This window comes from Drosophila miranda, chromosome 2, assembly GCF_003369915.1.
Source record: "Drosophila miranda strain MSH22 chromosome 2, D.miranda_PacBio2.1, whole genome shotgun sequence".
NCBI lineage: Eukaryota > Metazoa > Arthropoda > Insecta > Diptera > Drosophilidae > Drosophila > Drosophila miranda.
In genome coordinates this window covers 20644135-20669469 of record NC_046675.1, presented here as the reverse complement: position 1 = coordinate 20669469, position 25335 = coordinate 20644135, and the positions used below count along the sequence as shown (strand labels likewise).

At 41.0% G+C, this 25335-nt stretch overlaps 5 protein-coding genes and 2 long non-coding RNA genes across 25 annotated transcripts; 3 read left to right on the top strand and 4 right to left on the bottom strand.

The window, feature by feature from the left end:
* The first annotated feature begins 2437 nt into the window (after positions 1 to 2437).
* LOC117187067 (uridine-cytidine kinase-like) lies at positions 2438 to 9952 on the top strand. 11 transcript variants are annotated; one of them, XR_004471855.1, is made up of 4 exons: positions 2438 to 2906; positions 3836 to 3930; positions 3995 to 4349; positions 4410 to 5347. XR_004471855.1 is itself a non-coding variant. In XM_033388853.1 (4 exons), the coding sequence occupies exons 1-2, from the start codon at positions 3023 to 3025 to the stop codon at positions 8863 to 8865; spliced, it is 513 nt and encodes a 170-aa protein (XP_033244744.1). In that variant the 5' UTR covers positions 2449 to 3022; the 3' UTR covers positions 8866 to 9183; positions 9329 to 9682; positions 9743 to 9811. The 11 variants fall into 11 exon arrangements, 10 of the variants coding, with proteins under 10 accessions (XP_033244744.1, XP_033244743.1, XP_033244745.1 ...); XM_033388853.1 differs by lacking the exons at positions 3836 to 3930; positions 3995 to 4349; positions 4410 to 5347 and adding exons at positions 8509 to 9183; positions 9329 to 9682; positions 9743 to 9811 and having other exon boundaries at positions 2449 to 3178; XM_033388852.1 differs by lacking the exons at positions 3836 to 3930; positions 3995 to 4349; positions 4410 to 5347 and adding exons at positions 8509 to 9264; positions 9329 to 9682; positions 9743 to 9811 and having other exon boundaries at positions 2449 to 3178.
* Positions 7458 to 8365, bottom strand: LOC117187068. 4 transcript variants are annotated; one of them, XR_004471857.1, is made up of 3 exons: positions 8320 to 8365; positions 7851 to 8163; positions 7458 to 7796 (listed from the first exon to the last, which is right to left on the bottom strand). It is a non-coding gene; the product is annotated as an uncharacterized LOC117187068 (long non-coding RNA). The 4 variants fall into 4 exon arrangements; XR_004471856.1 differs by lacking the exon at positions 8320 to 8365 and adding an exon at positions 8221 to 8316; XR_004471859.1 differs by lacking the exon at positions 8320 to 8365 and adding an exon at positions 8256 to 8274.
* A 2832-nt stretch (positions 9953 to 12784) lies between the features above and the next one.
* LOC117187267 lies at positions 12785 to 13745 on the bottom strand. Of its 4 annotated transcripts, none has more exons than XR_004472008.1 (3): positions 13647 to 13745; positions 13178 to 13490; positions 12785 to 13123 (listed from the first exon to the last, which is right to left on the bottom strand). It is a non-coding gene; the product is annotated as an uncharacterized LOC117187267 (long non-coding RNA). The 4 variants fall into 4 exon arrangements; XR_004472007.1 differs by lacking the exon at positions 13647 to 13745 and adding an exon at positions 13548 to 13646; XR_004472010.1 differs by lacking the exon at positions 13647 to 13745 and adding an exon at positions 13583 to 13600.
* Positions 13746 to 14064: 319 nt separating this feature from the next.
* On the top strand, positions 14065 to 17977 carry LOC108154839 (uridine-cytidine kinase). 2 transcript variants are annotated; one of them, XM_033389598.1, is made up of 7 exons: positions 14065 to 14249; positions 14310 to 14739; positions 14805 to 14950; positions 15017 to 15114; positions 15177 to 15225; positions 17408 to 17533; positions 17713 to 17977. In XM_033389598.1, exons 2-7 carry the CDS (start codon positions 14366 to 14368, stop codon positions 17841 to 17843), a joined length of 924 nt encoding a protein of 307 aa, XP_033245489.1. In that variant the 5' UTR covers positions 14065 to 14249; positions 14310 to 14365; the 3' UTR covers positions 17844 to 17977. The 2 variants fall into 2 exon arrangements, with proteins under 2 accessions (XP_033245489.1, XP_017140745.1); XM_017285256.2 differs by lacking the exons at positions 17408 to 17533; positions 17713 to 17977 and adding an exon at positions 15633 to 17039 and having other exon boundaries at positions 14085 to 14739.
* On the bottom strand, positions 17017 to 22090 carry LOC108154836 (zinc metalloproteinase nas-1). 2 transcript variants are annotated; one of them, XM_017285253.2, is made up of 3 exons: positions 19884 to 21950; positions 18915 to 19820; positions 17017 to 18808 (listed from the first exon to the last, which is right to left on the bottom strand). In XM_017285253.2, exons 2-3 carry the CDS (start codon positions 19015 to 19017, stop codon positions 17979 to 17981), a joined length of 933 nt encoding a protein of 310 aa, XP_017140742.1. In that variant the 5' UTR covers positions 19018 to 19820; positions 19884 to 21950; the 3' UTR covers positions 17017 to 17978. The 2 variants fall into 2 exon arrangements, with proteins under 2 accessions (XP_017140742.1, XP_017140741.1); XM_017285252.2 differs by lacking the exon at positions 17017 to 18808 and having other exon boundaries at positions 18928 to 19820; positions 19884 to 22090.
* Positions 22091 to 22459: 369 nt separating this feature from the next.
* LOC108154838 lies at positions 22460 to 23895 on the top strand. The gene is made up of 3 exons (XM_017285254.2): positions 22460 to 22685; positions 22748 to 23143; positions 23204 to 23895. The coding sequence occupies exons 1-3, from the start codon at positions 22481 to 22483 to the stop codon at positions 23863 to 23865; spliced, it is 1263 nt and encodes a 420-aa protein (XP_017140743.1). The 5' UTR covers positions 22460 to 22480; the 3' UTR covers positions 23866 to 23895.
* LOC108154840 lies at positions 23887 to 25240 on the bottom strand. The gene is made up of 3 exons (XM_017285257.2): positions 24634 to 25240; positions 24365 to 24564; positions 23887 to 24296 (listed from the first exon to the last, which is right to left on the bottom strand). Exons 1-3 carry the CDS (start codon positions 24821 to 24823, stop codon positions 23913 to 23915), a joined length of 774 nt encoding a protein of 257 aa, XP_017140746.1. The 5' UTR covers positions 24824 to 25240; the 3' UTR covers positions 23887 to 23912.
* Between the last annotated feature and the right edge of the window lie 95 nt (positions 25241 to 25335).

The following is a 25335-nucleotide window of genomic DNA, read 5'->3' as shown; positions in this document are numbered from 1 at the left end:
CAAGAACAATACTCCAATATAGGACGTACTAACGAGATGTACAGTTGTTTCGTAACGTACGGGTCGTCAAACTCCTTGGACCAACGCTTGATGAACGCTAAAACACCCTTAGCTTTATTTACAGTTGCAGCTATATGGGTGTTAAAACACATCTTATGATCAAAAAGGACTCCGAGGTCATTTGAACTCGAAATTCGCTCAAGGACATGATTTCCTAGAACATATGGGACAAAATGAGGAGCGCGACGGTTAAATGTCATAAGTTTGCATTTGGAAAGGTTCAGAAAAAGAAGATTAGTTGAACACCACAATAGTAGTTCACTTAGATCAAGTTGAAGGCGTGTGTGCAAATACCAATCAGAGTAAGAAAGACAGATTTTAGCATCATCAGCATACATTAGTGTAGTAGAGTATGTTATAACTTGAGGAAGGTCATTCACAAATAAAATAAACAGAAGCGGGCCCAGATGACTTCCCTGTGGCACACCTGAAGTAACATTAACAGTATTTGACAACACGTTAGAAAACAAAACACGTTGAGTACGGTTAGAGAGATAGGACAAAATCCAATCTAGAAGATTCGTTGGGAACCCTAATTAAGAGAGCTTGTGAATAAGCAGAGCATGGTTCACAGAATCGAATGCCTTGCTGAAGTCCGTAAAAACTACATCCGTCTGCAAACCAATTTGAAAACCACGGTGGATTAGGTTAGAAAACTCAAGAAGGTTAGTCGATGTTGAACGATGTCTAAAAAACCGTGTTGCGACGGAGATTTCAAGCTGCAACAAAGATGTTGCAGTTGCCGGGTGACCAGGAACTCAAGAAGCTTCGGGATGGCGGAAAGCTTTGCGATACCACGATAATTTTCAATGTTTGATCTTGAACCTTTTTTATGAAGCGGAATGATGTAGGACTCATTCCAAATTACTGGGAGACAAGACTGTTCCAAGGAGAGGTTGAAGAGAAAGGTCAAGGGTTTGCAAAGGGACTGGGCACAGTGTTTTAAGATGCAACTTGGTACCTTATCTGGACCCGCAGAAAACGATATGTCCATAGATGACAAACCTTCCAGAACAACGCTTTCCTCGAAAAAGGGCAGAAAAATGCTGTTAGCTTGAGGTAGCTGGTACGGATACGGAGTGGATGCGTTGTAAATATGAGACGAGTACGTTGTTTGGAAAAAGTTAGCGAATAAATTTGCAATACCAACAGCAGAAGCTTCTGTTATGTTCTGGTAATGAAGGGACGGAGGAAAAACGTTTGACTTGCGCTTAGAGTTAACGAACGAATAGAATTTTTTAGGATCACTACGAAAGTTACTACTACATTATGAAAGGTAATGATTATAACACTGACTATTGACGGCAAGGAACAGAGAGCGAGCGGAGGAGTATAGAGCTAAGGCCAACGTGGAGCCCGAAAAATAGAACGAAATAAATACTTTTAAGGAAATTAGAATATTTTGATTCATAACCATTTGTCCAAAGTGGATAAGGATGGAAATGGAAACCCCTTTTCGATCAAGTGGCGATACGCCCGGGGGCCACCAGCATGGAGACAAATCGCATTCGAAATGTCATCGTGATTCCATTGAACTCTTTTCCCGCCGTTCTCAAGTTTCCTGATCTGCGATTTGGTGAAAATGGTATTAAGGGAATCAATAAGCGTCTGCGTTTTCCCAATTTGCTCAAGGAGCTTAGCTTTTTCCCTTTGCAAGTCAGCAACTTTCTTTTGCAAACATAAATTGTCTATGGCAAGCCCAGAATCCACAACTTCTTCGCTGAAAATTAATCATATTAATAGCCATAAAATAGTAACCGAAATGTAAAAATACTCAGTTTGGGAGTTGAAGTCACAAACATTGTCCCCACAAGCTGATTTTAAGTGCTCTGTGAGAACTTGCTCACGTTGATTCTGCGGTACAGCAGTTGGCATCAGTCGTCTCCGCTTTGTTGCGCTTTCGGACGGATAGTAAAAAAAGTCCGAGTCCTTGAAATGTTTGCTACAAATTTTACTCGAACTCGTAAATTGAACGCCACAGCTTTTTGACCACAGCTCCCTTCTGCTTTCATCTCTTGGTACTGAAACATTCTTTTCCGTAGTTCTCGAACGGCATAGCATACAATACTTTGTGGTCATGTTTAGACCTGTTAAGGAATCAAAGAAAATATATTAACACACACATATGACACAATTACACACACATTTAGCTACACAGTCTCTGTCGTCTATACCATACGTTTATGATTTGTTTTTAATTACTTCCCTTTGTTTATTAGAAAAAATTTGTTTATATTTCCTACCTGTCAGCTGTGACAATAACAAACGAATTACGATTGTTTATATTCGATATGATATATGATACGATATTTTGTCTGCGATATTTTCTCGACGACTATATCACAAATCGATATTTTTAGAAAACATCGACCACCATGTATCGTTTATTCATGGACAAGATAAAATAACTTGTATAATAAATTCTACCAAAACTCCTATCGTGAAATCTTTGCGATAAAATTGTGAAGACAAGTAGAAATACATTAAACTTCGGTGCACATATCAGGACTAGATAATAGAGAGCTACCCTGGATTGTAACCTGGATTCACAGCTGACTCTTAAATATTTAACAACCCCCGAAAGCTCAGCAGCTTCAAAATTATTTGTTGAAAACAAAAAATTAAAAAAAAACACGTCTTTAAACTAAAAACATCTTTCTGGAATTTTTTCCGATATATTGATTTTTTATAATTGATGTATTCGATATGGCGATATTAAAATTTAGAAAATTTGATATATCGAAATACGATATGATTTCAAAAATTAACAATCCTACTTTCTGAGGTTGAAAATTGAATGGTCCTCATCACAGCGGTCGACGGCAGCTTATTTTAATTGGTTGCGGGTAATTCACCTATAAAAATATTATTGAAAAAACATATATATCGATATATAAATCGGTCAGCTGTTTGTTAGTTTGGTAGAAAAGAAAAACAGGCACTTTTCCAACAAATTTTCCGAATGGGCGACTCCAACAAAGAAGACATTCTGCACCTGCCGAACGGCGATGCTCTGACCGGAGATGAGGTTAAGTCGCAGTTTTTGATTGGCGTGGCAGGAGGCACGGCCAGCGGCAAGTCTACCGTGTGCAAGAAGATCATGGAGCAACTTGGGCAGGCCGAAATGGACCATACACAGCGCCAGGTGGTGGCTATCAGCCAGGACAGCTTCTATCGCGAGCTGACAGCCGCCGAGAAGGCCAAGGCACAGAAGGGCCTGTTCAACTTTGACCATCCGGACGCCTTCAACGAAGAGCTGATGTTCGATACACTTCAGGGCATCCTCAAGGGTCACAAGGTGAAGATACCCGGCTATGACTACCGCACCAAAGGCAGAGCGTTGCAAGCGATATTGCATGTTATACGAAGCCCCGAATGGATCATGGGTGGCGGCAACACCCACCACTCTGGGGATCTCTCGCTGATCGGGCGACGGATTAGTCACATCGGCACCCAAAAACATGGTGTTCTTTAGCAGACAGTGCAGGTCATCCCTTAGCTTGTGATTGGTGCCGTTCAGTTTGGAATTGACCTTAAGTAGAACGTTACCAATAACCTGCGCGTTACATTTACGCTCGACTGTGATCTGCTTGATGCATTGTGTGAGAATGCCATCCTGCAGCTCCGCCTTTTACTTCACGACATCAAAAAAGCGACCGAAATTTGGTATAACAACGAACACCAAACGATTAACCTATTATAAGCCAACTAGGTTTTTCAATTTTCCACCGAAAATAATGAAAATTTAACCATTTCATATATATCCATATTGTAGGAAAAGCAGTCAAGGTATATAACGTCAGAACGAATATATGTAACTATAACAGTATTAAAATTAATGTCGCACCCAGTGTAAGGAAAGCAGTCAAGGTATATATAACGTCAGAACGAATATATGTAACTATAACAATATTAAAATTAATTTCGCACCCAGTGATGGGTGGATAAGTGCCGGAGCCGGATAAGACACTGCGCGGTCGCAACGAGGAAACATGTGACAAAGATTGTATGTCAATTGCTGCAGTACATCAATATCCAAGTTGCCCGTATTCTCAAATAGGTTGTAACGCGTCCGCTTTGCCGTCGCCTGAATCGACTGATGGCTGACCATGAAGAACTGGATCTCATTGGAATGGACAATGGTGCGATCGACGACGGTTCCCGGAACAACATTGTTGAACTTATTGTATTGCGATGGAGCTCCGTTCGGAAAGAAGCGCGTATGATGCCGGTTAACTACAATGACGCAGCAAATCTTGGGTTTGATATGCATCTGAAAGGAAGCGAAGGTAAATAAGCGAAAGAAATTAAGGAGGTTTCTGGATGTAACAGTTCAAATTTCCTTGAAGCAGGCCGCAGAAATCCCCCTCAACTCTTCATTCTTAATCTTGGGAAACTGTCCATCGCTGCCACCATCACGATAATAGATAATGTGCTCGGGATAGGATATGCGGAACTGATGATAGACACGCAAGTGCTCAAGAGCTACCGACTCCATGTCCTCAATCTCCTCCAAGGCAGAGCGTTGCAAGCGATATTGCATGTTATATGAAGCCCCGAATGGATCATGGGAGGCGGCAACACCCACCACACTGGGGATCTCACGCTGATCTGGCGATGGATGAGTTACATCAGCACCCAAGAACATCGCATTCTTTAGCAGACAGCGGGGGTCATCCTTTAGCTTATGATTGATGCCGTTTAGCTTGGAATTGACCTTAAGTAAAACGTTAACGTAACGTTCTAAGTAGAACGTTAACGTAACGTTCTAATTAAAGTTAATTCCAAACTGAACGGCACCAATCACAAGCTAAGGGATGACCTGCACTGTCTGCTAAAGAACACCATGTTTGTGGGTGATGGTGTGACTCATCCGTCGCCCGATCAGCGAGAGATCCCCAGAGTGGTGGGTGTTGCCGCCACCCATGATCCATTCGGGGCTTCATATAGCTTGTGATTGGTGCCGTTCCGTTTGGAATTGACCTTAAGTAGAACGTTACCAATAACCTGCGCGTTACATTTACGCTCGACTGTGATCTGCTTGATGCATTGTGTGAGAATGCCATCCTGCAGCTCAGCCTTTTACTTCACGACATCAAAAAAGCGCCCGAAATTTGGTATAATAACGAACACCAAATCAAATTGATTTCGAAAAAATGAGCATCCAGTTCACGTTCATCTTTGTAATTCTGTTTCTCGTCCTTGGTATCCAATGGTGTATGTGTATCCATGAAAATTCTAAGCAAAAAACCATTAAAAATAGATCTTATTGTTTTTATTTTCTAACAAGCTTGTTGTTTGCCTAACACTAGTGTTGACCGATGTAGTGAGGGTCCGTCCACTTTCTAAACTCGCTCTCTCGGTTCTCAGAGAGACAAACGCTGCAGTCTTCTGACAGGAAAGAAAATTTGTTCGATAATATATATTTATTTTTTTTTTATTTTTTTATTTATTAAATTAACAAATTATCTGTTAATAATGGTACTTAGTTACTAAAGGCGGAAAAAGATAAGTTAAAAGTTAGCTAAATTTAAATGATTATAAATATTGCATGCAATTAGTTTAAGAGACAGTTCAGGGGATAGGGTTTGACAGAGGGAGTTATAATTATGGCATAAAACCCTAAAAGGTTCATGATCAGCATAATTAGACCTACATATGGGTAGACGGATAGGCCTACAAGTACGGGTAGGTCTAGATGGAACGGCCAAGTCAATCTGACCCAAGAGAGTTTGGGAGTCAACAGTCCCAAGAAGGAGCTTGTGCACGAACATTACGCCATTGCATATTCTGCGATGGTGCAACGACGGCAGGTCAATAAGATTTAGCCTAGACCGGTAGGGTGGCAAGATTCTACCCGAGTCCCAGTTAAAGTTCCGAAGGGCAAAAATTAAAAATTGCTTTTGCACGGATTCAATAACAGCCTGCTGCTCTTTATACTGCGGGCTCCACACACAAGAACAATACTCCAATATAGGACGTACTAACGAGATGTACAGTTGTTTCGTAACGTACGGGTCGTCAAACTCCTTGGACCAACGCTTGATGAACGCTAAAACACCCTTAGCTTTATTTACAGTTGCAGCTATATGGGTGTTAAAACACATCTTATGATCAAAAAGGACTCCGAGGTCATTTGAACTCGAAATTCGCTCAAGGACATGATTTCCTAGAACATATGGGACAAAATGAGGAGCGCGACGGTTAAATGTCATAAGTTTGCATTTGGAAAGGTTCAGAAAAAGAAGATTAGTTGAACACCACAATAGTAGTTCACTTAGATCAAGTTGAAGGCGTGTGTGCAAATACCAATCAGAGTAAGAAAGACAGATTTTAACATCATCAGCATACATTAGTGTAGTAGAGTATGTTATAACTTGAGGAAGGTCATTCACAAATAAAATAAACAGAAGCGGGCCCAGATGACTTCCCTGTGGCACACCTGAAGTAACATTAACAGTATTTGACAACACGTTAGAAAACAAAACACGTTGAGTACGGTTAGAGAGATAGGACAAAATCCAATCTAGAAGATTCGTTGGGAACCCTAATAAAGAGAGCTTGTGAATAAGCAGAGCATGGTTCACAGAATCGAATGCCTTGCTGAAGTCCGTAAAAACTACATCCGTCTGCAAACCAATTTGAAAACCACGGTGGATTAGGTTAGAAAACTCAAGAAGGTTAGTCGATGTTGAACGATGTCTGAAAAAACCGTGTTGCGACGGAGATATCAAGCTGCAACAAAGATGTTGCAGTTGCCGGGTGACCAGGAACTCAAGAAGCTTCGGGATGGCGGAAAGCTTTGCGATACCACGATAATTTTCAATGTTTGATCTTGAACCTTTTTTATGAAGCGGAATGATGTAGGACTCATTCCAAATTACTGGGAGACAAGACTGTTCCAAGGAGAGGTTGAAGAGAAAGGTCAAGGGTTTGCAAAGGGACTGGGCACAGTGTTTTAAGATGCAACTTGGTACCTTATCTGGACCCGCAGAAAACGATATGTCCATAGATGACAAACCTTCCAGAACAACGCTTTCCTCGAAAAAGGGCAGAAAAATGCTGTTAGCTTGAGGTAGCTGGTACGGATACGGAGTGGATGCATTGTAAATATGAGACGAGTACGTTGTTTGGAAAAAGTTAGCGAATAAATTTGCAATACCAACAGCAGAAGCTTCTGTTATGTTCTGGTAATGAAGGGAAGGAGGAAAAACGTTTGACTTGCGCTTAGAGTTAACGAACGAATAGAATTTTTTAGGATCACTACGAAAGTTACTACTACATTGTGAAAAGTAATGATTATAACACTGACTATTAACGGCAAGGAACAGAGAGCGAGCGGAGGAGTATAGAGCTAAGGCCAACGTGGAGCCCGAAAAATAGAACGAAATAAATACTTTTAAGGAAATTAGAATATTTTGATTCATAACCATTTGTCCAAAGTGGATAAGGATGGAAATGGAAACCCCTTTTCGATCAAGTGGCGATACGCCCGGGGGCCAGCAGCATGGAGACAAATCGCATTCGAAATGTCATCGTGATTCCATTGAACTCTTTTCCCGCCGTTCTCAAGTTTCCTGATCTGCGATTTGGTGAAAATGGTATTAAGGGAATCAATAAGCGTCTGCGTTTTCCCAATTTGCTCAAGGAGCTTAGCTTTTTCCCTTTGCAAGTCAGCAACTTTCTTTTGCAAACATAAATTGTCTATGGCAAGCCCAGAATCCACAACTTCTTCGCTGAAAATTAATCATATTAATAGCCATAAAATAGTAACCGAAATGTAAAAATACTCAGTTTGGGAGTTGAAGTCACAAACATTGTCCCCACAAGCTGATTTTAAGTGCTCTGTGAGAACTTGCTCACGTTGATTCTGCGGTACAGCAGTTGGCATCAGTCGTCTCCGCTTTGTTGCGCTTTCGGACGGATAGTAAAAAAAGTCCGAGTCCTTGAAATGTTTGCTACAAATTTTACTCGAACTCGTAAATTGAACGCCACAGCTCCTTGACCACAGCTCCCTTCTGCTTTCATCTCTTGGTACTGAAACATTCTTTTCCGTAGTTCTCGAACGGCATAGCATACAATACTTTGTGGTCATGTTTAGACCTGTTAAGGAATCAAAGATAATATATTAACACACACATATGACACAATTACACACACATTTAGCTACACAGTCTCTGTCGTCTATACCATACGTTTATGATTTGTTTTTAATTACTTCCCTTTGTTTATTAGAAAAAATTTGTTTATATTTCCTACCTGTCAGCTGTGACAATAACAAACGAAGTACGATTGTTTATATTCGATATGATATATGATACGATATTTTTTCTGCGATATTTTCTCGACGACTATATCACAAATCGATATTTTTAGAAAACATCGACCACCATGTATCGTTTATTCCCGCACGAATTAAACATGGACAAGATAAAATAACTTGGGCAGGCCGAAATGGACCATACACAGCGCCAGGTGGTGGCTATCAGCCAGGACAGCTTCTATCGCGAGCTGACAGCCGCCGAGAAGGCCAAGGCACAGAAGGGCCTGTTCAACTTTGACCATCCGGACGCCTTCAACGAAGAGCTGATGTTCGATACACTTCAGGGCATCCTCAAGGGTCACAAGGTGAAGATACCCGGCTATGACTACCGCACCAAAGGCAGAGCGTTGCAAGCGATATTGCATGTTATACGAAGCCCCGAATGGATCATGGGTGGCGGCAACACCCACCACTCTGGGGATCTCTCGCTGATCGGGCGACGGATTAGTCACATCGGCACCCAAAAACATGGTGTTCTTTAACAGACAGTGCAGGTCATCCCTTAGCTTGTGATTAGTGCCGTTCAGTTTGGAATTGACCTTAAGTAGAACGTTACCAATAACCTGCGCGTTACATTTACGCTCGACTGTGATCTGCTTGATGCATTGTGTGAGAATGCCATCCTGCAGCTCCGCCTTTTACTTCACGACATCAAAAAAGCGACCGAAATTTGGTATAACAACGAACACCAAACGATTAACCTATTATAAGCCAACTAGGTTTTTCAATTTTCCACCGAAAATAATGAAAATTTAACCATTTCATATATTGTATGCCATATTGTAAGAAAAGCAGTCAAGGTATATAACGTCAGAACGAATATATGTAACTATAACAGTATTAAAATTAATGTCGCACCCAGTGTAAGGAAAGCAGTCAAGGTATATATAACGTCAGAACGAATATATGTAACTATAACAATATTAAAATTAATTTCGCACCCAGTGATGGGTGGATAAGTGCCGGAGCCGGATAAGACACTGCGCGGTCGCAAGGAGGAAACATGTGACAAAGATTGTATGTCAATTGCTGCAGTACATCAATATCCAAGTTGCCCGTATTCTCAAATAGGTTGTAACGCGTCTGCTTTGCCGTCGCCTGAATCGACTGATGGCTGACCATGAAGAACTGGATCTCATTGGAATGGACAATGGTGCGATCGACGACGGTTCCCGGAACAACATTGTTGAACTTATTGTATTGCGATGGAGCTCCGTTCGGAAAGAAGTGCGTATGATGCCGGGAACTACAATGACGCAGAAAATCTTGGGTTTGATATGCATCTGAAAGGAAGCGAAGGTAAATAAGCGAAAGAAATTAAGGAGGTTTCTGGATGTAGCAGTTAAAATTTTCTTGAAGCAGGCCGCAGAAATCCCCCTCAACTCTTCATTCTTAATCTTGGGAAACTCCATCGCTGCCACCATCACGATAATAGATAATGTGCTCGGGATGGGATATGCGGAGCTGATGATAGACACGCAAGTGCTCAAGAGCTACCGACTCCATGTCCTCAATCTCCTCCAAGGCAGAGCGTTGCAAGCGATATTGCATGTTATATGAAGCCCCGAATGGATCATGGGTGGCGGCAACACCCACCACTCTGGGGATCTCTCGCTGATCGGGCGACGGATGAGTTACATCAGCACCCAAGAACATCGCATTCTTTAGCAGACAGCGGGGGTCATCCTTTAGCTTATGATTGATGCCGTTTAGCTTGGAATTGACCTTAAGTAGAACGTTAACGTAACGTTCTAAGTAGAACGTTAACGTAACGTTCTAATTAAAGTTAATTCCAAACTGAACGGCACCAATCACAAGCTAAGGGATGACCTGCACTGTCTGCTAAAGAACACCATGTTTGTGGGTGATGGTGTGACTCATCCGTCGCCCGATCAGCGAGAGATCCCAGAGTGGTGGGTGTTGCCGCCACCCATGATCCATTCGGGGCTTCATATAGCTTGTGATTGGTGCCGTTCCGTTTGGAATTGACCTTAAGTAGAACGTTACCAATAACCTGCGCGTTACATTTACGCTCGACTGTGATCTGCTTGATGCATTGTGTGAGAATGCCATCCTGCAGCTCAGCCTTTTACTTCACGACATCAAAAAAGCGCCCGAAATTTGGTATAATAACGAACACCAAATCAAATTGATTTCGAAAAAATGAGCATCCAGTTCACGTTCATCTTTGTAATTCTGTTTCTCGTCCTTGGTATCCAATGGTGTATGTGTATCCATGAAAATTTTAAGCAAAAAACCATTAAAAATAGATCTTATTGTTTTTATTTTCTAACAAGCTTGTTGTTTGCCTAACACTAGTGTTGACCGATGTAGTGAGGGTCCGTCCACTTTCTAAACTCGCTCTCTCGGTTCTCAGAGAGAAACGCTGCAGTCTTCTGACAGGAAAGAAAATTTGTTCGATAATATATATTTATTTTTTTTTATTTATTTATTTATTAAATTAACAAATTATCTGTTAATAATGGTACTTAGTTACTAAAGGCGGAAAAAGATAAGTTAAAAGTTAGCTAAATTTAAATGATTATAAATATTGCATGCAATTAGTTTAAGAGACAGTTCAGGGGATAGGGTTTGACAGAGGGAGTTATAATTATGGCATAAAACCCTAAAAGGTTCATGATCAGCATAATTAGACCTACATATGGGTAGACGGATAGGCCTAAAAGTACGGGTAGGTCTAGATGGAACGGCCAAGTCAATCTGACCCAAGAGAGTTTGGGAGTCAACAGTCCCAAGAAGGAGCTTGTGCACGAACATTACGCCATTGCATATTCTGCGATGGTGCAACGACGGCAGGTCAATAAGATTTAGCCTAGACCGGTAGGGTGGCAAGATTCTACCCGAGTCCCAGTTAAAGTTCCGAAGGGCAAAAATTAAAAATTGCTTTTGCACGGATTCAATAACAGCCTGCTGCTCTTTATACTGCGGGCTCCACACACAAGAACAATACTCCAATATAGGACGTACTAACGAGATGTACAGTTGTTTCGTAACGTACGGGTCGTCAAACTCCTTGGACCAACGCTTGATGAACGCTAAAACACCCTTAGCTTTATTTACAGTTGCAGCTATATGGGTGTTAAAACACATCTTATGATCAAAAAGGACTCCGAGGTCATTTGAACTCGAAATTCGCTCAAGGACATGATTTCCTAGAACATATGGGACAAAATGAGGAGCGCGACGGTTAAATGTCATAAGTTTGCATTTGGAAAGGTTCAGAAAAAGAAGATTAGTTGAACACCACAATAGTAGTTCACTTAGATCAAGTTGAAGGCGTGTGTGCAAATACCAATCAGAGTAAGAAAGACAGATTTTAACATCATCAGCATACATTAGTGTAGTAGAGTATGTTATAACTTGAGGAAGGTCATTCACAAATAAAATAAACAGAAGCGGGCCCAGATGACTTCCCTGTGGCACACCTGAAGTAACATTAACAGTATTTGACAACACGTTAGAAAACAAAACACGTTGAGTACGGTTAGAGAGATAGGACAAAATCCAATCTAGAAGATTCGTTGGGAACCCTAATAAAGAGAGCTTGTGAATAAGCAGAGCATGGTTCACAGAATCGAATGCCTTGCTGAAGTCCGTAAAAACTACATCCGTCTGCAAACCAATTTGAAAACCACGGTGGATTAGGTTAGAAAACTCAAGAAGGTTAGTCGATGTTGAACGATGTCTGAAAAAACCGTGTTGCGACGGAGATATCAAGCTGCAACAAAGATGTTGCAGTTGCCGGGTGACCAGGAACTCAAGAAGCTTCGGGATGGCGGAAAGCTTTGCGATACCACGATAATTTTCAATGTTTGATCTTGAACCTTTTTTATGAAGCGGAATGATGTAGGACTCATTCCAAATTACTGGGAGACAAGACTGTTCCAAGGAGAGGTTGAAGAGAAAGGTCAAGGGTTTGCAAAGGGACTGGGCACAGTGTTTTAAGATGCAACTTGGTACCTTATCTGGACCCGCAGAAAACGATATGTCCATAGATGACAAACCTTCCAGAACAACGCTTTCCTCGAAAAAGGGCAGAAAAATGCTGTTAGCTTGAGGTAGCTGGTACGGATACGGAGTGGATGCATTGTAAATATGAGACGAGTACGTTGTTTGGAAAAAGTTAGCGAATAAATTTGCAATACCAACAGCAGAAGCTTCTGTTATGTTCTGGTAATGAAGGGAAGGAGGAAAAACGTTTGACTTGCGCTTAGAGTTAACGAACGAATAGAATTTTTTAGGATCACTACGAAAGTTACTACTACATTGTGAAAAGTAATGATTATAACACTGACTATTGACGGCAAGGAACAGAGAGCGAGCGGAGGAGTATAGAGCTAAGGCCAACGTGGAGCCCGAAAAATAGAACGAAATAAATACTTTTAAGGAAATTAGAATATTTTGATTCATAACCATTTGTCCAAAGTGGATAAGGATGGAAATGGAAACCCCTTTTCGATCAAGTGGCGATACGCCCGGGGGCCAGCAGCATGGAGACAAATCGCATTTGAAATGTCATCGTGATTCCATTGAACTCTTTTCCCGCCGTTCTCAAGTTTCCTGATCTGCGATTTGGTGAAAATGGTATTAAGGGAATCAATAAGCGTCTGCGTTTTCCCAATTTGCTCAAGGAGCTTAGCTTTTTCCCTTTGCAAGTCAGCAACTTTCTTTTGCAAACATAAATTGTCTATGGCAAGCCCAGAATCCACAACTTCTTCGCTGAAAATTAATCATATTAATAGCCATAAAATAGTAACCGAATGGTAAAAATACTCAGTTTGGGAGTTGAAGTCACAAACATTGTCCCCACAAGCTGATTTTAAGTGCTCTGTGAGAACTTGCTCACGTTGATTCTGCGGTACAGCAGTTGGCATCAGTCGTCTCCGCTTTGTTGCGCTTTCGGACGGATAGTAAAAAAAGTCCGAGTCCTTGAAATGTTTGCTACAAATTTTACTCGAACTCGTAAATTGAACGCCACAGCTCCTTGACCACAGCTCCCTTCTGCTTTCATCTCTTGGTACTGAAACATTCTTTTCCGTAGTTCTCGAACGGCATAGCATACAATACTTTGTGGTCATGTTTAGACCTGTTAAGGAATCAAAGAAAATATATTAACACACACATATGACACAATTACACACACATTTAGCTACACAGTCTCTGTCGTCTATACCATACGTTTATGATTTGTTTTTAATTACTTCCCTTTGTTTATTAGAAAAAATTTGTTTATATTTCCTACCTGTCAGCTGTGACAATAACAAACGAATTACGATTGCTTATATTCGATATGATATATGATACGATATTTTGTCTGCGATATTTTCTCGACGACTATATCACAAATCGATATTTTTAGAAAACATCGACCACCATGTATCGTTTATTCATGGACAAGATAAAATAACTTGTATAATAAATTCTACCAAAACTCCTATCGTGAAATCTTTGCGATAAAATTGTGAAGACAAGTAGAAATACATTAAACTTCGGTGCACATATCAGGACTAGATAATAGAGAGCTACCCTGGATTGTAACCTGGATTCACAGCTGACTCTTAAATATTTAACAACCCCCGAAAGCTCAGCAGCTTCAAAATTATTTGTTGAAAACAAAAAATTAAAAAAAAACACGTCTTTAAACTAAAAACATCTTTCTGGAATTTTTTCCGATATATTGATTTTTTATAATTGATGTATTCGATATGGCGATATTAAAATTTAGAAAATTTGATATATCGAAATACGATATGATTTCAAAAATTAACAATCCTACTTTCTGAGGTTGAAAATTGAATGGTCCTCATCACAGCGGTCGACGGCAGCTTATTTTAATTGGTTGCGGGTAATTCACCTATAAAAATATTATTGAAAAAACATATATATCGATATATAAATCGGTCAGCTGTTTGTTAGTTTGGTAGAAAAGAAAAATAAGCACTTTTCCAACAAATTTTCCGAATGGGCGACTCCAACAAAGAAGACATTCTGCACCTGCCGAACGGCGATGCTCTGACCGGAGATGAGGTTAAGTCGCCGTTTTTGATTGGCGTGGCAGGAGGCACGGCCAGCGGCAAGTCTACCGTGTGCAAGAAGATCATGGAGCAACTTGGGCAGGCCGAAATGGACCATACACAGCGCCAGGTGGTGGCTATCAGCCAGGACAGCTTCTATCGCGAGCTGACAGCCGCCGAGAAGGCCAAGGCACAGAAGGGCCTGTTCAACTTTGACCATCCGGACGCCTTCAACGAAGAGCTGATGTTCGATACACTTCAGGGCATCCTCAAGGGTCACAAGGTGAAGATACCCGGCTATGACTACCGCACCAATTCTCTGTGAGTGCCACCTGCTGCTAGTAAATGTGTTTTGTGTGTGTAAATTATGTTCAATCTCTTTTCAGGGACTTTGAGAACATGCTCGTTATTTATCCGGCGGATGTGGTGCTCTTTGAGGGCATACTGGTGTTCTACTTTCCCAAGATTCGGGACCTCTTCCACATGAAACTGTTCGTGGACACCGACTCTGACACCAGACTGGCACGACGCGGTAAGCGTGACTCCATGTCTACTGTAGCATCCAGATGCCATAACCCCTTTTCTTTTTCCTTGGCAGTGCCACGTGATATCAATGAGCGTGGCAGGGACCTGGACGCTGTGCTCACCCAGTACATGACCTTTGTGAAGCCCGCCTTCGAGGAGTTCTGCTCGCCCGTAAGCGTATCTAGCCCCATTTTCAGTGACCATTTGACAGTTTTTTCCTCCCCCTTTTTTAGACGAAAAAGTTTGCTGACGTTATAATACCGCGCGGTGCCGACAACACAGGTAAGATCCACACCCAGTCCCACAGAGACACATCTGTTTTCTTTCCACATACCCGTACATTATATATTTGTGTATATATAACACATACACACACTCACACGTCTAGCGTTTGTAGTGATTCGTTGAGTTTTTTGTTATATAAATAACAATAGTTATAAACAATTTTGTATGGTTTTTGGTTTCCTGTTCGAAATTAACAATCTTAAATCTAAGTACAAACGAGACCCAATCAAATAGTCTGCTTGATATTTATATATTTATCTTTAAACATATATATTCCTATCAAAAAGTTCTCCTTTTCTTTGTTGCTCTCTCTTTTCTCTTTGTTTTCGTTTTTTTTTTTTTTTTGGTTTGTCTACGTTTTTTTTTTTTGTTTGTTCCTGTTGTTTTTATTGTATCTCTTGCAGTTGCCATTGATCTCATTGTACACCATATCGGGGAGATACTCGCCAACACCAACAGCGCACAGCACAGCCACACAATCAGAGCTGCGCCGTCCAGCATGAAGAGAGATCACTAAAGTGCATAAGCCTAAGCCTAACCGACCACCAACCCCAGACCCCCAAGGCCCAGACTATGGCGCGCCGTGTCCTCTAAGCTTATAAGCTAATTGCCAAAATTAAGAATCGCAGAAAAAAACCAAACTAACAGAGATAAACAAAGAACCTCCTTCTCTATACCTTAAGCGCGGGCATCGCTCCTCATTTCGCTCCTTATAATCCACTAATGTAGCCCTAAGATTGAAAAGTTCTATATCTTTAGCTATAATCTACTCTACTATTATTATTACAATATTGAAATACACATGGTAGTGTAAGCTCGTTTTTGTTCCCATAACGATAACATAACATAACCCAATGATTTCGTTTCCAGTCTAACTCTGGCCTAAGTTATAGAAGAATTGTTACAGTGATAATATTTCACAAAACTGGGTCTAACCTAAATGCTCCTTTGCTCTGACTTTTTGTAAGGTTCCGTTCCTAAGCACTCAACTCTCACCCGAAAATCACACACATGTCACAAATCTAACTACTGTACTATTCATATTTATATATACCCGATACTTGTAGATCAATAATTTGCTTGCAACTCGAATATATATATATATATATATATATATATATATATGGGTCTGTTTATCTTTTAAAGCACTGACTCACGTTCTCAAATATATTCGTAACAATTTTCGAAATGTTCCATGATTCTTTCCCACGTATAACTAGAGGCTATCAAATACCAAGATATCACATCAGGAACAGATTCCGTTTCAATTTTCGTTCGATGCTTGATAGACCGCGCTGCCTACACGGCTTTGTATTGTCCTGGGTAGCTGAGTCGATCCCAGAATCCAACAAGAATATACACAGTATTTGACAAGTTGGCGACGGGCACATGTCGGTCCCTAGAATCCAACGACTATACAATTTTGTTGTATTCCAGAATATTCCAGAAATGTTGAAGAAAACCCCTTTTAATAACACAGAAACTTTGTTGCAGCCACGGTGATTTTTTCCACTTGTTGGCTCAATTTGATTGAAATTTATCAATATCAGTTATCCATGTTGGCGATTTCTGATTTTTTTATAGAGCAACCGTGGTTGCAGCTATTAAATATCCTAGGAGTTATATTAACAATGAGGATATCTGTTCCTCTATTTTTGATTAGCGCTCACTAAATCAAGTAGAGGGTACACCACACAGTCGGAACACCCGACTATAGCGTTCACTAATTGTTGCTACTGATAAAGCTAGACGTAAAAAAATCTAAATATACATAAAAGACGAATTGGATAAATAAATGTTTTGTTTATTAAGTACAATGTACGGCTGCGAGATGGCAGGCATTATAATTAGTCGTATCGTAAAGCACACAACAAAAACCACATAAAACAAACTCACCCACCCAACTTTCGATCGGTAGAGTTTAACAGACAAATGCCGCCCAGCGTAACTTAGATGCGACTTAGGTAATACCACATACTAACTAGAGCTAGAGTAAGTCCTAGCCCCGTAGACTGCTTGGATATCGTTTTGGTTGAGTTTAGCTGCAAATGGGCGGCCTGGGAGGTAAGTGGATTGTTTCCGTTGTTTGAGTTCCAAATGCCTAGAACGATCTAACAAACGAAACGTACCTTTGCTGGGACTTTGTCTTCTATAACGTTTGACTGCTTCTCCCTTTCAGTGGCCATCGATTTAATTGTGCAGCATATCAGAGACTTTCTCAACAATCGCTCACATCCTGGTTCCACCGGCAACATGGCGCTCTACATGAATCTGGACTTGAATGCCAGAAGCATTTTGGGCCCAGGTAAGGCCACCAGCCGCAAGCTGCAGTGCAAGGCTCGTCCACACTAACCACTGGATGGATCACAATAATGTTTACTACTAGCAAAAACACCTACTAATCACCATCTGCATGCGGCCAAGCAACCATCGGTCTGGACCTAGCATATAATGTATGTCACACTTTATGTTTCTCTGTAAAAGATACCATCGGCAGCAGCAGCAGCGGCAATGGCACCTACAATGCCATCAGAAGATTCTCCACGCTTTGCAAAGAGCTCAATATGCAGGGAAATTTCTTCTTCGACACGAACAAGAACCTGCCGCACCACTAAGAGGGGGCACATATCAGCAAACAGAGCGCAGTACAAGACACAGCACATCTAGGCGAATGTTAATGATCTAATCAATTATATATAGATATATTTTTCCAATAAACCAAATCGGATCAGAGAGATCATTTCAATCAGCTACACCTTGCACTTGTACATGGCATTGATCTTGCGCACATCTCCATCGGAAAAACCCTTGCGCTGTCCCATCTGACTGGCCGCGGAACTGGGGCGCAGCGCCTTCAGCGTTGGCTGTCCGTTCCGGGTGAAGCTGGTGCTCGAATAGTGCATCACGCTGCCATAATCGTAGTCCACGCCAAATCCCGACTGGGTCCTGGAACTGGCCTTTTCGAAATTGGCCATCATGTCGGGCTTGATGTTGTCGCTCATCACCTTGACGTACGAGTCCCGCTCGTGGCGATTCTGCTCGTGAAAGAAGCCCAGGGCATGCATCAGTTCGTGTATGGGGGTGCCATAGGTCCGGAGGCAGTTGGGCGACTGCAGATTGACCTCCTGGCGTCCGCCCAGTCGCCCAATGCTGCTCCAGCAGCCCGACTTTCCGCTTCCAATTGATATATAGTCCTTTTCGGTGGAGCGCGGCTTGAAGCGCACGCAGGTCCTGGTGTGGTACTCCTTGAAGGCGTGGTTAATGTTGCCCAGCTCTTGGGTCGTAAAGGGACCCTTGATCTCGTAGGGCACGACGGCTCCCGGCCAGCGGAAGCTCTGCGCGAGGATGCCGTTGCGGGTGCTGTTGGAACGCGCCTCGCGATAACTTAGAGGAATGAGGATGTCGCCTTCGTAGTAGGTGCCCAGCTCCTCGGGATTCTGTTGGGACTGCTCATCATGGGCATCGACCAGGACGCCCGTGGTCTCGCTGTCCGGATTACCGAATATGGCCTCGCCCAGATCCGACAAGTCAATCACGTCCTCAGAGTCCAGGTCCACCATCGGGAGGGCCCCGGCCACGCCTAGAAGGAACAAAGATGTGAGAATTCGTTGCAACTTTGCCATTACGCCACGTTCCCTCATTTTCTGTGGGACCGGACTGGGACGACGGCCAATTTATAGTCTCACCTAGACCTCCAAAAATTGTTGGCGGCGACTTGGCGGCGCTTCCACTGGCGATAAGTCGGCAGCGTTTTATCGCCGGTACTTTTTTAGCCGTATTCATTTGCATATAGCATACGCACTGCGTATCCACGTGGCCCGTGATTTATGGCCGCATATATGCAGCCCGTTTTATGCTCATGTGCATATTTGTGTCAACTTGTAACTAGATTCGCGCAAACTTTGAAAAACTTGGCACACTTTTTCGTAATTCAAATTTATGTTCTTTTTTAGTGTTGCAAAACGTCGCGGGAAAATAAATCCGAGCGAAAATGCATGGAATAAATTTAGATAAATAGATGTTTATGCTTAAACTATTTCATATTTAATATTGTAATTATATCTGCTCATTTTTAGTAAAGTGTTCTCCATTCGTGCGGTACAATCAGAAGAAATAAGAATTCGCAGTCAAATCTGCACAGCAGCCTTTTGCTTTACTTTCGTGAGTAACGAAAACTGACGTCAGTCGGCCCACGGCTGGTGTGCAAGTCGTCAAAGCGAAAAAGTGACAGTTGATTTTTACCTTCGGCAGTCGCCGTCTAAGTATTACGCTTTGTTTTGTGGTAATTTTTGCACTTAATACTATTAATTTTTTTAATGTCCATCATACTTTGGTCGTTTTAAAAAATCGTTTTTATCAATCAATAATATTTAATTTGTTTGTAACTTGTTCATTTAAAATTATTCGTCTTTTATAGATTCTATTGGGGAGTTTTGGTCGTTTTGAAAAATCGGCAACTGGTCAATGGCTGATTCAAGAAAATTTGGATTTAATTTCACCAAAAATATGTTTTCTAGTGTTTCCTGACCATGTTGATTCCAATCGTCAGTAAGCATCAGTCGTAGCGTAGAAAATTGTCGCTCCATCGCCACCTGTGATGAATGAAAAATATTTAATAAAACTTTAAATTTATAATAAAAATGAATACTATTTACCTGAGTGGGCGGTATTGCAAAGCACACCTTGCTTATTGCATACAGCTCCTGATCAGAGTTTTCTTTCGCTTGCCAAAACGATAGAACGTCTACATCAATTCTTTGAAATGGAAGCTGAAGAGTCTCAATCTTTGTATACACATCGCTTTTACTTCCAACGTTCGCTTCAAGTAGTCCTTGAGTCAAGTATTGGTTTAGTAACTCATCTTCTTCGTCAAAGTCAACGGATTGATCTGGAATCGAAACCATCGATGCTGAACAAGAAGTTACCTCGGGATTAAGTTCCGTGATTCTATCCCAAATTTGTTTTAAATAATCTCTAGCTTGCACTTTTTGCTCTGCTGTCAAGGTATGATGGAATCGAGGATCCAAATACAAACACGAAACTAAACGTTTACTATTCATAAATTTTGTTGTTCGCTTATCGATGGAGTTCAAAATTATATTTCCAATTGTTGTCGTCAAAGTTTGACTGGCATCCTTTACGATTTTTTCAGTGCATATCTTGCATTTTAACCATTGAGCATAAAAATTGCCGTAGTGCAGTTGCTCCTCTTCGAATTTGAGTATTGTTTTTTGCAAGGGACCGAATACGACGCAATAGCTTTCGATAAATTCCCAAAACGAGTCTATTACATAGCTGCCGTCTTGAATGTTACTTCTCACCGATTCGTTTTTGGGTATCACGTCTTTAGCTAGCTTCAAATGTTCCAACATCGCATAGGTTGAGCCCCATCTGGTGGGGCAGTCTAGCTGGGGCATCTTTAGTTGTTTTTGCTCAAAAGTTTCGTGATATCGGTTCGATGGTTTTCTGATATATTTCGTTAAATTACGACAAGTGAATATGTAATTAATTATTTCCGAGGATTTTGTAACATCAAGGACACAAAGTTGGGCACTGTGAGCAGCACAGCGAGAGACTCGAATATGTCCTAATAGGATGTTGGGTGATTTTTCTACCAACTCGATTTTTTTGAGATACTCTTCGTTGGAACAGTCGTCTCCGCTTTCTTCTATGGGCTCTCCGTTATCGGATGTAGCTGACACCATTTGGGCTACTTTAATGTCGTACCTTTTTAGAACATTGATCACTTCGACGGCAACATTTTTGAGTGGCTCTTTTCTAAGTTCAATCATTCCTAAAAAGCGGGATTTTATTTGAGCGTCTCTCAGGAATTGTGCACTGATTCCCACTATGTTTCTGCATAGCCGCGAGGCACTGTCTATTCTGAATGACAACAGCTTGTTTTTCAATTCAGTTTTGATGTCAAGTCTTATGTTAGATGCAACCAATTCCAGATGTTTAATGCAGCTTGAGCCATTTAAGCTCATTGGCTTTTCAGCCGCAGCTTCCAGCCCGTCGCAAATTGGGCCAATGATATTCCTCATGTTCGGTGAATCCAACACCTTTAAGGGTATGCAGTCTTCGGTCACAAGACCAATAAAAGATCTAAGTAACTGTTTTCTATTCACATTAATTTTTAATATTTCCTTGGGTATTATTTTGACAGAATGCACTGAATCCGCCTCGGATGAGGCTGATTCGATCGGTTGAATTTTTTTAACTGATAGGTTTAGATTATGCATCTTCAATAAGTGTGTTTTTAAGTTTGAAACTCTATTGTTTTTCAGTGTACCATTGCATGTCTTGCACCTGGCTATACCGCTGTCTATAATATTTTCATAGTAATTCCAAACATCATTTTTATTGTTTCGAAGTAACAAGTTATTCACATTAACTCTTATTTTTTTCATGGGTTGTCTTTTGGCATAATATAAGTTTATATCGTGCTGTTGGAATAAATGACCTTTCAGATTTGAAACTCTGTTTCTTAGCGGGGCTTTGCATATTTTGCACTTGGCCAGACCGCTGTCTATATTATTCTCGAAATATTTCCAAAGAGCATTACGTTTTTGTCTAAGTGTTTGCTTCTTATTCACAACTGTTCTTTTCTGCTTGTGTATTATTTTTTCAGAAATCTCGGAATCCAGATCGGATGACTCGTCAACTTTGGTTTCGATCGGGGTTATTTTTAAAACTTTTATTTTGTGGCGATTCCATAAATGTGTTTTTAAATTCGACACCCTGTTGTTTTTTAAGGTGCCATTGCACATTCTGCACGTAGCCAGCCCGCTTTCTGTATTATTTACGTAGTAAATCCAAACATTAGTTTTTTCGCGTTTTTTTGGCGTCATTTTCAATCGATTGAGTTACTTATTGAGCCTCGGAAAACACTTGCAAATATCGACGACGACTGCCGTCACGACTGCGACTTCTTCAATCTTCACAAGCTGAAACCTTGCAGCCACTCGTGATTCTGACCAACGTCGAAAAGCTCACGACTTGCACAGTTTTTGCTTAGCTTTTCCACTTTGACCGCGACTTCTGATATTCGAAGAAGTGCAAAAAGCATCACAGTTCATTTTGTACAGTTTAAAACAGTTTGAGGCAGAGAAAAGCAATAATTTACAACTTTTTTTGGTTTGCTTGCACAGAATTTACTTTTGAACCACAAAATTGGGCTGAAGGAACAGCTGTTCGTGTTGGCAAACACCGTTGTTGGCACAAACAGTGCTGGTAGCTTCTACACAGAAAAATGAAGAGAAGAAGAACGCACAAAATATACGCAATACACAAAATAACAAGCAAAATGGAAATAGAAAAAAGAAGAAAACTATGTGCAGCATTGTTATTAATGCAAAATAGTTATTTGACTGCATTGCTCATGCTGCGAAAGCAGAACCAGCGCAGGAGGAAGATGGAGGCATCGAAAAGGGGATTGTTGCAGCGAGAGTTTGAAGGCCAGTAAAACATTAAAACAATTTTTTTATTGTATAAATTCACGGATATTAATCAATTTCAGGCTTCGAATGTAAGTTGGGAAGGGAAATAGTAGATGAAGACTCCGTACTCTATGGAAGAGTATTGCGAATCTCGCCAGATCAGTTTAATATAATTTTGGAAAAGGTGCGGCCTTTTATACAGGAAAAGAAGAGCCCATTCAGAAACAGCATTACCTCAGAGGAGCGACTTAAAGTCACCCTGTTCTATTTGTCCACTGGCCGTATGCCGTTTCGTCAAACAAAACCCACATATATACCGACAATTACGAAGATATTAAAGGAAACAATACCTGTTTTGTACAATGTGCTCAATGAAGAATACCTACCGTTTCCGACATCAGCAGACGAATGGAAACAAATCGCCTCAGATTTCTACGACATTTGGGGATATCCCAATTGCATTGGAGCTATAGATGGTAAGGAACATAAATAATTACATTCCTTTAATATAATTAATTATAGCATTGATATTTCAGGAAAGCATTGCAAAACAAGACCCATGCCAAGCAATGGAGAACCCTCCATGATGCTAATGGTAATCGTTGACGCCAAGTATAGGTTCGTCTATGTGAATGTCGCAACAGATGCTAAAATTGGCGACGCCAGTGTGTGGCTGCACTCTGATTTGCGATACAGCCTGGATGACTACAGCATTCACGTACCATCGCCGTCTGCTCTGCCGCGCTCGAACCGTGTATCCCCATATACACTGGTCTCTGATGAGGCTTTCCCCCTCACCGAGTACAACATGAAGCCGTATTTAAGAAAAAATCTAACCGAAAGTCAGCAACATTTCAATTATATGCTTTCGAGGAGTCGCCGCGTTGTGGAGAATGCGTTTGCGATTCTGGCCAGTCGCTTCAGAGTTATCTTTAAGCCCATTAAGAGCGCACCAATTTCATTCAGCAAAATAGTTTTAACCTGCTTTTGTCTTTATAACTTTTTGAGAGAGGAATCCATACGATCAAACAACCATTCGGATGTCATTCCAAATGTTGAATTGGAACGCATTGTAGAAGAAAATTTTGTCGAACATGTTGTGGATCATCGGACTGTAAAATCGACAGGCCTTGGTCCCCAAACGAGGGACGGTCTAAGGGAATACTTTTCCGAATTCCATTTGGATTTTGAAAATTAAAAACACGAGACTTTCGAAATTTTAACTGTACATATGTATATAGTATTTTAGTTATTTTTTATTGGGTAATGAGGAACATCGCGTCCCAACTGCTTAATTTTGTAATCGGTAATTAATTGCAAGATTTTAATTTCCAAGCGCTTTCCCAAATCGTCGTCTAATTTTTTTAATTCGGCACCCACGAATGCTCCGAAATCGGCATGGGGGTTTGGTGTAGTTGGCATCGCGAGGACGTCGGTGAGGTTTTTGTGCGAGTCCGACAGTTTATTCAGAATTTTGTCATTCGACTCGGAATCGGATCTTTTTCTCTTTTTTGAGGCGTCAGGTGTCCAGGGGGCACAGAATTCCAACTGTTCTTGCACCGAGCAATCGGCCTCCTCAATAGGGAACTTCTCTTCGTCGTAGCTTTCCTCCTCACCGTCATTATAGGCCTTAAATACAAATCAGTATAGATTTTAATAAGCAGTCTTTGATTATACCCAATATCAAAAACACCCACCGTACTGATCTGACTGACAGACGTATCGGGATTGTATCCCGGTGGAATCCTGCAATATTGCATGAAACTCATCTCGTCCATGTACTTCCAAACGCTACGCACTTCCCCATCCTGTGTTCCACTGCGCGTAGCCTTCATCAATTTGTTGCGCTCCGCGTAGTAGTACGCTCTGATGTTTTGCCATTTCTTTTTGACTTCACCTGTAAATAAATATATATAAATAAGTCAATGATTCAATATCGTTAATAATAATGGTTTTATTGGCTTACCCACTTCCATTTTTAGGCCGGTTTCTCTGTTCATCTTTTTGGCAGCTTCCAGCCAGAAGTTCTGCCTTTTCGTTTTTTGTTTATAGTAGACATGTGTGGAGTCCCAAACGTATCGGCAGTTCTTCACAAGTTTAATTAAAAATAGCGTATTTTCATCGCTCCACATATGTATTTTCACATAACTATTCATAATCGCGCCAAATATTTGCGGACGGCCACCAACACTAGTGTAGCGCTCTGACTCGCTCTAAACATATGCTTTCTCTGTTCTTCAGTCTGCACCAGGACAGGACTGGCAAGCATGTATAGACGGCAACACTAATTTATGGTATTAATGGGCTATTTACTTGTTTATTGATGTTTCCAGCAGTTATTGGTTTATCCAATGGTCCAAATAGTCTTTATAGTTTAACACTTTAACTTCACTTCAAGACCAATCTAATCTAATCTGAAAGGCAGACACAACAGTGAAAAATTTGCGTTGGTGTTGGTGGTTGGTTTGCACAATAGTGCAGAGCAGAGCTGATTCAGAGTATAACAATCGATATATCTCTGCCGAAAGATCGAGTACAAATCTAAACTAAAGAATATATTTTTCTCGCTCACGATTTATGCTGTTTTCAAAGGATTATTATATCTAATTTTTATATATTTTTCACTGCCTTAACTTGAAGTGTAGTGAAACACTTCCATTACCAAAAT

Coding starts and splice junctions, on each gene's coding strand:
- LOC117187067 (XM_033388854.1), top strand. CDS start 3,023: ATGGGCGACTCCAACAAAGAAGACATTCTGCACCTGCCGAACGGCGAT. Junction 3,179..8,508: donor TCATGGAGCAACTTGGGCAG/GCCGAAATGGAC, acceptor TAACTTGGGCAG/GCCGAAATGGACCATACACA.
- LOC108154839 (XM_033389598.1), top strand. CDS start 14,366: ATGGGCGACTCCAACAAAGAAGACATTCTGCACCTGCCGAACGGCGAT. Junction 15,115..15,176: donor TCGAGGAGTTCTGCTCGCCC/GTAAGCGTATCT, acceptor CCCCTTTTTTAG/ACGAAAAAGTTTGCTGACGT. Junction 15,226..17,407: donor GCGCGGTGCCGACAACACAG/GTAAGATCCACA, acceptor TCTCCCTTTCAG/TGGCCATCGATTTAATTGTG.
- LOC108154836 (XM_017285252.2), bottom strand. CDS start 22,079: ATGACGCCAAAAAAACGCGAAAAAACTAATGTTTGGATTTACTACGTA. Junction 19,821..19,883: donor TTGCAATACCGCCCACTCAG/GTAAATAGTATT, acceptor CATTCATCACAG/GTGGCGATGGAGCGACAATT.
- LOC108154838 (XM_017285254.2), top strand. CDS start 22,481: ATGAAGAGAAGAAGAACGCACAAAATATACGCAATACACAAAATAACA. Junction 22,686..22,747: donor GTTGCAGCGAGAGTTTGAAG/GCCAGTAAAACA, acceptor AATCAATTTCAG/GCTTCGAATGTAAGTTGGGA. Junction 23,144..23,203: donor TTGCATTGGAGCTATAGATG/GTAAGGAACATA, acceptor TTGATATTTCAG/GAAAGCATTGCAAAACAAGA.
- LOC108154840 (XM_017285257.2), bottom strand. CDS start 24,823: ATGAATAGTTATGTGAAAATACATATGTGGAGCGATGAAAATACGCTA. Junction 24,565..24,633: donor CGGCCTAAAAATGGAAGTGG/GTAAGCCAATAA, acceptor ATTTATTTACAG/GTGAAGTCAAAAAGAAATGG. Junction 24,297..24,364: donor CTGTCAGTCAGATCAGTACG/GTGGGTGTTTTT, acceptor TTTGTATTTAAG/GCCTATAATGACGGTGAGGA.